The following is an 8,332-nucleotide window of genomic DNA, read 5'->3' on the forward strand; positions in this document are numbered from 1 at the left end:
GATCAACAAAACCAGCCTTATAGACAATCTTCACAGTATAATACAAAATTCAGAAAAGTGTAATAAATTAACAACAGCAAAATATAACTGATGTTAAGAATATATACCATATAAAAGGGGCTTGGGCTGAGGTTCAGCCGTAGAGCACTTGCCTAGCACGTGTGAGGCACTGGGTTCGATCCTCAGCACCATATAAAAATAAGTAAAATAAAGGTATTGTGTCCAACTACAACTAAATATATATATATTAAAAAAAAAGAACATATACCATATAAAGTCTAACTTTTTCCAAACATAAGTAAATTAAAAAAAATTATTTCCCTCAAATTCCTATGCTTTTTGGCCAGCCAGGCATAAGAATAGTATCTCAAACTAACAGAAAGATGGCATGACCTCACTAGTCCCACCAGGCCTTCTCAGGGCAGCCAAGTGCCTGGGAATATATAAAGAACACATTCCCAGGATCTGTTTGGCCTATGGCTTCACTCCACATGGTCCGAATCAGGCAGGACTCAGGCCCCTAGGGTCTCTGATTTTAGCACACTGGGAAAACAACACAGGATAAGAGGGTTATGGGGCTATAGGCAGGTCTGTAGACCAAACATCTAGAGGGAAAAAATAAGTTGAAAATACAAATGCCCTTATGAGAAAGCCTAAGGCTGTCTCTAATTCTAGTATCTCAAACAAAGACTATTTGTATGTATGTATATGTATGTGTATGTGTGTGTGTGTGTGTGTGCGTGTGCGTGTGTGCTGCTGAGGACTGCACCCAGGGCCTTGTGCATGCAAGGCAAGCACCCAACCAACTGCCCACAAACAAGGAGTATTTTTCATACCATTTACTTTTGAGCTAGACAGCAACCGTAGATAAAGGATAACTTAGGGGATGGGGATGTGACTCAGTGGTAGAACACTTGCCTAGCATGCCCAAAGCCCTAGGTTCAATCTCAGCACCACACACAAAGAAGAAAAAAAGGTAATTTGTACCCAGAGTTTCTTTGTTCCATGCCTCCCACATTAAATATTTATTTATTTCATATATCATTTATATATTATCAAAATTACTGATAATTACTGATAATTACTATAATTCCCAGTGTTAAATTACCACATTAGAGTATTGATAAACAGATTATTTTAGACGGAAACCTTTTAAACTAAAAAAGCAACTGCTAAAATCAATCAGAATGAAATATACTTAAACATGTCTGAATTATTATCTACAAGGAATTTTAAACATCTTACTTTGAGTGCAATGTCACACGCCTACAATCCCAGCAACGTGGGAGGCTGAGGTTGGAAGATCATCAGTTTAAAGCCAGCCTCACCAACTTGGGGAAACCCTATCTCAAGATAAAAAAAAAAAGGACTGGGGATGTAGGTCAGTGTAAAGCACTTCTGAGATCATTTCCTACTATGAAACAAGCCAACAAAAATACATATATAAGATCTTTCGTAAGTGTCCAAGTAACTTATTTATTAACAATATTTAAATCTTATTACTTATCTAGATCATGTAAACATACATAAACTGGTAAAAAGAATACCACTTAACTTACATGGGCACAAACTACCAGATTTTTATTATCCTAGAAAAATCTTTTTAAAAAAGCATAATGATCTGGGCACACATATCTGGCTAATAAAAATAACATGCTTAAGCTTAGTTAAAAATTCACAGCAAATACAACTTCACAATATAGTAATTAGAGCATACTTCATGATGCTGTCATGGTAAGCTACAATATTAGCTTTCGGGTAAAACTGCAGTACACTTTCTTTGGCAACCTGGAAAACAAACAACAGTAAATTACTATAACATTTTTTTAAATATATATTTGAAATGTACTTCTGGCAGACACAGTTCTGGTAACTCACCTACTTACACAGTAGTTTTATTTATGTTAAACACTAATAAAATACAAAAATGTGATAAAATTTCATTAAAATTAAACTCCATCATATTTATAAAACAGGACAACCTTCTCCTATACCATAGCACATCCACTTCTGTATGAATGGTAAGCCTCAGGAAAAACATAAAATGTGAGGATAGGGTGTAAATTAGTGATAAAGTGCTTAGGTAAGTAAGTACACATAATACCTTAGGTTCTATAAGGAAGGAAGGAAGGAAGGAAGAGAGGGAGGGAAGGAGGAAGGAAGAAAGGAAGGAATTATGTACAGGACTAGGGATGTAGCTCAGTGGTAGAGAGCTTGCCTAGCATGTGCAAAGTCCTGGGTTTAATTCTCAATACTGCAAAAAAATGAAACGAACAATTATGTGTACTGCAAAAGCCAAGTGTCAATCAAAAGAAACCTTAAATAACCATCTAGACAAATATAAATATAAACTACAATGATACATAAATGGTTGTTTTGAGTAAAGTGTAGTGGCACATGCCTGTAATCCCAGTGGTTCAGGAGGTTGAGGAAGGAGGATCTGGAGTCCAAAACCAGCCTCAAAAAAAAAAGGAAAAGGAAAAAAAGGCTGGGGATGTGACTGGGAATTGGACAAAAGGACTGACAAGAGAGAAAAGATGCTTTAAGCATAGAAATCATGAACAACACTCAAGATTGTAGCTTCTCTTGCTACAAAGAAGAGCCAACCTCTAGGGGGTATAGGAAAAACAAGGCTATGGAAATCAGAAATTTAAATAAGAAGAAGACACAACAAATCACCCCAATTACAGAATTAAGCAGAGCACTTCTATTTCCTTTGTAGACCAAAAACAGAAGGCTGGTCCTCCCTTCACTTTCATCTTTTTATTCTCCTCACTCAGCTTAAAGAGATAGCTTTAGGGGCTAGGATTGTGGCTCAGCAGAAGAGTGCTCACCTAGCATGTGCCAGGCCCTAGGTTTTATCCTCAGCACCACATAAAAATAAATAAAAGAAAGATATCATGTCCAACTACAACTAAAAAATATTTTTTTAAAAAATAAATAGATAAATAGATAAATAAAAAGGCAAAAATTAAGCCATTATGGCTCACTGTCCCATCAACAGAACACCTAAAAAACTTAACTTGGGCAAAATATACCACTATGGTAACCTTACAATAAATACTTACAGAAAAAACATATTCCTTTAAGAAAATAGGTGAAAATAATAATATTCGTTAATATTAATGTCACTGACAAAAATCATAAGTTGTATAATAAGCTCTAGATTATGATTTCCAACCTATTCTAATGCTCTCGTGTCAATTTCATTAAAATATTTGCAGAACTGAAAACTTGGGACTTAATGGGTATCATAAATAAAAGATTCATCAAAGGATTATAGAAACAGTATGAGAAATAGTTACCTGTGCCTTTGATCTTCCAACATGTTTCTTTTGAAACAAAAACTGCCTGTTGAGGTTACTGACATCAATAGTGTCCAGATCAATCTACAAATGCATAAACCCCAGATAAATTACAAATATTGTGGTATGTTTGAGCAATATCACTATCTTAAGCATTTATAACCTAGAACTTTTTAATATTTGCTACATTAGCAGAGAAAATGCTTTGCAGACCAATTATACCAAAACTGCTAAACTGTCAGGAACAGTGGCATACACCTGTAATCCCACTGACCCTGAAGGCTGAGACAGAATCTTAAAATTCAAACAGAAAAAGGTTTGGGGATGTGGCTCAGTGGTTAAATGGCCCTCATGTCAATCCCAGGTACCTCCACCCCTGCAATGAAAAGAATGCCTTGTTTATTTAATCATCCTTATAAGTACTTCAGAAAATTTCTTTGAAGGCATTAAAATATATATGATTTACTGAAAATATAAAATTTAGCTTGGCGTGGTGGTACATGTCTAATCCCAGCTACCTGTGAGACTCAGGCAGGATAATCACAAGTTCAAGGCCAGCCCAGGCAATTTAGTTAAGACCCTGTCTCAAAATGAAAAACAGAAAGGGCTGGGGATGTGGCTCAGAGATAAAGCACCCGTAGGTTCAATCCCCAGAACCATGAAAGAAAAAAAAAGTGTGTGTGTAGATTGGTGAAGATATAAACTTGTATACATACATATAAATTCTAAATCTCAATCTAATTTCTTTCAAATCCAATATAAATTTTACTGTGCCCTGTTCTTTTTATTAAATAATATGTGACTACCAGATTTACTAAATTCTTGCTGCCTTCTTTAATTCAAGCCTACATTTATATACCAAATTTCACTTACAATTATTACTGAGGACTATAAAAGAACTTTTCTACATATGGTTAAAAAAGTGTCATGTTTTAAGTCTCATCTAATTGCTGCCTAAAAATATATATGAGAACTATAAGAAGGCCCTGGGTTGTAGCTCAGTGGCAGAGCTCTCAACACTATATAGGAGGCCCTGAGTTAGAACTCCTGTGCTGCAAACAAACAAAAAAGAATAAATAAGGAGCCTGATGCCATGGCCCACACCTGTAATCCCAGCTATTCCAAGAGGCTGAGGCAGGAAGACCACAAGTACCAGGCCAGCCTAGGCAATTTAGCAAGACCCTACCTCAAAAATTTGAAAAATAAAATAAAATGGGGTTGGAGGTGGTGCATGCCTGTAATCTTAGAGGCTCTGAAGGCTGAGGCATGAGGATTGAGAGTTCAAAGCCAGCCTCAGCAACAGTGAGACACTAAGCAACTTAGTGGGACCCTGTCTCTACATAAAATACAAAATAGAGCTGGTGATGGTGGTTCAGGGCCCAAGTTCAATCCACAGTACCAAAAAAAAAAAAAAAAAAAAAAAAAAAAAAGGCAGTCGTGGTGATGGTGGTTGGGGCTGTAATTCAGTGGTAAAGTGCCCATGTTCAATCCCCAGTAGCATTCCCTCAAAAAAGTAAATACAGTTCAATAAATTTAATAAACAGTAACCAAATGTTCTAAGTGTAGCTGGGCAGGTGGGTTATAATGACAATCACAATTACTGGGGAAGCTGTAGCAGGAGGATCTCAGGTGGAGGCCAGTCTGGTCAACAGGAGAATCTACCTCAAAAGAAAAAAACACACAGGGCTGGTGTTGTGGCTCAGAGGTAGAGCGCTGGCCTACCATGCCTGAGGCACTGGGCTCAATCCTCAGCACCACATAAAAATAAAATAAAGATATTCTGTCTACCTATAACTAAATATTAAAAAAAAAAAAAAGAAAAACCACACAAAAAAACATTTTATGTTCTAGCTTTTTTTTCTTCTTCTTGGTACTGGGGATTGAACTCAGGGCCTCAGGCATATTAGGAAATCGATCTACTATTGAGCTACATCCCCAGTCCTCATATTCTAAAACAATTGTGAAAAATCCTAACAGTTTTAGTCATAATTTGTGAACACTGTCAAAACATATAACCATCTAAGGATTTATTTGTACTTCTAACTTTGCTACAAAAATTAAACCAAATAAAAATGTTAAAAAAATACAACCTTTTATTTTTCAGGTTTCCACATCACTCTTTGGTGGGAGGGGTGCTGGGGATTTGAACCCATGGACAGCAGGGCACTGTGGAAGCATGCCTGTAATCCCAATGGCTCGAGAGGCTGAGGCAGGAGGATTGCTCAAGTTCAAAGCCAGCCTCAGCAACTTAGTGAGGCACTGAGCAACTTAGGAAGGCTGTGTTTCTAATAAAATTTTTTAAAAAGGGCTGGGGATATGGCTCAGTAGTTACGCCCCCCCCCCTACAAAACAACAACAAAAAACATAAACCCAAGGATAATAATTTACCACTGAGCTACATCACCAGCCCCCAACCCCTCTTTTTGAGACAGGGTCTAAAAAAAACTGATGAGAATGGCTCCCCTTGACCTTGTGATCCTCCTGCCTCAGCCTCCAGAATTACTGGGAAATTCACTATCTTATCTATTGCAAAATGCTTATTTTAAGAAAGTACCAGTATTTATCAGTATATGTGAATTTGTGGTACAGAACTGGATGAAAAACTAAGCAAAGAAAAACGTGTATATTCTTTCCTTCTCATCAGTCCTTAGTTCAGTCTGCTACCTTTCACTCTTTTATTAGAATAGTCTGTCTCCTCTCCTTTTTCCCCTCTTCACCTTGCCGGGACACCTTAAGTGTACTTAAGCTCACATCTAAGTTCCAGGTGTTATCTCCAATCTAAGAGACAAATAACCTGACTGACAATTACAGTAGCTTTCTGTCATTGTACACCAACGCAAAAGTTAAAACCCTAAACACATCTTGAATGAAATAAGCGAGTGTACCTATACTGTACTCAGCGGAGGAGCGCGAGCCCCAAAGGAGTCCTGCCACTTTGCTTCGTGACCCAGGGTAAGTTACTAAATCCCATTGCATCTCACTTCCCTCATCTGTTAAAAATAAAATGAGATGAAAACAGTGCACATGCATGAGGTGGTGGTAAAGAGTAAATGAATTAGTATAAACCGCTCGAGACGAGCGCTCGGGACGTAGGGCTGCTGTGAAAGCTGTCCTCTGGGTCGTAATTTCTGAGTTAGGGGAAACCTGCAAATTAGAGTCACAACATCCACGAGACTCAATCTTCTCCTTTCGCTCCACTGCAATTGGGAAACAGTTTCAAAGTGAAAAGGTACGAGGCCACTTCCATCGCTTCGAGACGCCACAAACTGGCGCTGCAGGGGGACGAAGGAGGGGGGACGGGCAGCGGCCCCGCGACGGAGCGTCCGGAAGACCCGGGCCCGCGGCCTCTCCGCCTCCGGAGGAGGCCCGACGTGCGAAGGCGCGCCCCGTCCCGGTCGAACAGCTCCCTGCACACAGGCAGCCACGACCCAGGACTTCTTGGACCGCTCTCGGCGCCCCCAAATCCGGTCCCGAACTCTGGGCCCCAAGCCCCCCGGCCCCCGCACCGCAGCCCGCCATTCAGCCAGCGCGCGCCCGGCCCTCACCAGGTCGATGTGAGAGAAGCCGGTGAGCACAAGGTTCTTAAGGAGCTCGCAGCCGATGCCGCCCGCGCCCACCACCAGCACCCGGCCCCCAGCCACGGCCTCAGCCAGCTCCCGGGGAAGCCCCCGAGACAGTGCCATGGCGGGACGTCCACGAGCCGCGGCGGAGGCGGAGGCGGGAGAAGTGAGCCGCGCCCGGAAGCGGGTGGGGGAAGGGCGGCCGAACTTCCGCTCCTGCGCACTGTGGCCGCCAGTCGGCGCCAGGCAGGCGGAGTCCCGGGTCTGCCTCTGGTGTGGTGTATAGTGTCCCCTGGGCCCAGGCCTTCCTCTTTGGGAATGGCTCCGAGACCTCCAACCGTAAAGAGACATCTAGTGCTTCTCATGTATGTGCACAGATCGGCTTTTCCACCTGAGAAGCCTCTTAAGATCTCCTTTTAGGCAGCGGTTTGAATTCCCAACCAAGACATTATGAGTTGGAAAACTGCCCCTATATGTAAAGAGCTCTTACAAATTAATAAGAAAATATTGCAGAGCAGCAATTTAGCATGTGTGAGGCCCTGAGTTTGAGTCCCAGCATTACAAACAACAACAAACATGCAAAATCACACTGGGATTAGTTTCACCTATTGAACTGACAAAAAAAAAAAAAAAAATATATATATATATATATATATATATTTATATGTTTATAAATATATATGTATGTATGTATATAACATTCTGTTGTCAAAAGATAGTGAAACAAGTAGTCGGGAATATTATATATATTTTGGTCTTTGTCCAATTCTCGGCTCTTCCTAAGATGGGCTGTAGAAAATAGAATGTCTTTTCTTCAAGGTAATGAAGCCAGATTGAAAGATAGGTAGTTAGTGTAGTTAGGTAAATCGGGTTTAATATCTAGTAAAATCGAAAATGAAGGCCATGTTGAGAATGGAGCCGGGAAAAGCAGAGCAGCACTTAGAGAAATTGAAATGTTAATGTTCCCAAGGCCTAGAGCCCATTCTAAAGAAATGTTAATGAAACAGCTCCCAGCAAACAGGGAGATGCTAATCAGAAGCCGCCCCAGGCCTGTCCTGCGCAGATTACTCCTCAGGCCCGTCTGCCCCTCACCTTTTGGGTCTCCCTACCTACTATCTATCACTGCAAGATAACGGAAGGAAGGACAGGAACGGGGACAGAAATGGGAAAGCTGAAAGAAGACCTTAGCTATAAAAGAGGGAAGACCTCCCCGCTTTCACGGATTCCACCTGTTGGGTCCCCTTCTTCCTCCGGGGAGAAGTGTTTTCTGCTGTTCTTTAATAAAGCTTCTACTTTCCACTCTAAACTTGCTGCGTCGTGCTTCTCTGGTGTTATACTTCAGCATTGGGGAAGCAAGGACTCTGTCTCCAGTAAACTGCGCTAACAATAGGTCATAGAAACTCTAAATCTTTCTGTATTGGAGTAGTCCATAAAGAAAAAGGTTTTCTTTCCTTGCAGTACAGGGGT

General features: G+C 40.6%; 1 protein-coding gene across 3 annotated transcripts in view; it reads right to left on the reverse strand.

Moving 5' to 3' along the window:
• The window catches only part of UBA2 (ubiquitin like modifier activating enzyme 2), a 46,976-nt gene extending 39,512 nt beyond the window's left edge, over positions 1-7,464 (reverse strand). For 2 of the 3 annotated variants that reach the window (XM_081274349.1, XM_081274348.1), the window contains exons 1-3: positions 6,851-7,464; positions 3,306-3,389; positions 1,718-1,788 (exon numbers count right to left, since the gene is read on the reverse strand). In XM_081274349.1, the coding sequence (XP_081130475.1) occupies positions 1,718-1,788; positions 3,306-3,389; positions 6,851-7,216 (521 nt within the window). In that variant the 5' untranslated portion in view covers positions 7,217-7,464. The remainder of the gene's footprint in view (positions 1-1,717; positions 1,789-3,305; positions 3,390-6,850) is intronic. The other variant, XM_081274347.1, reaches the window with a different exon arrangement.
• Positions 7,465-8,332: the final 868 nt, after the last annotated feature.

This window comes from Spermophilus citellus, assembly GCF_964194105.1.
Source record: "Spermophilus citellus genome assembly, chromosome: 18".
NCBI classification, from domain to species: Eukaryota; Metazoa; Chordata; class Mammalia; order Rodentia; family Sciuridae; genus Spermophilus; species Spermophilus citellus.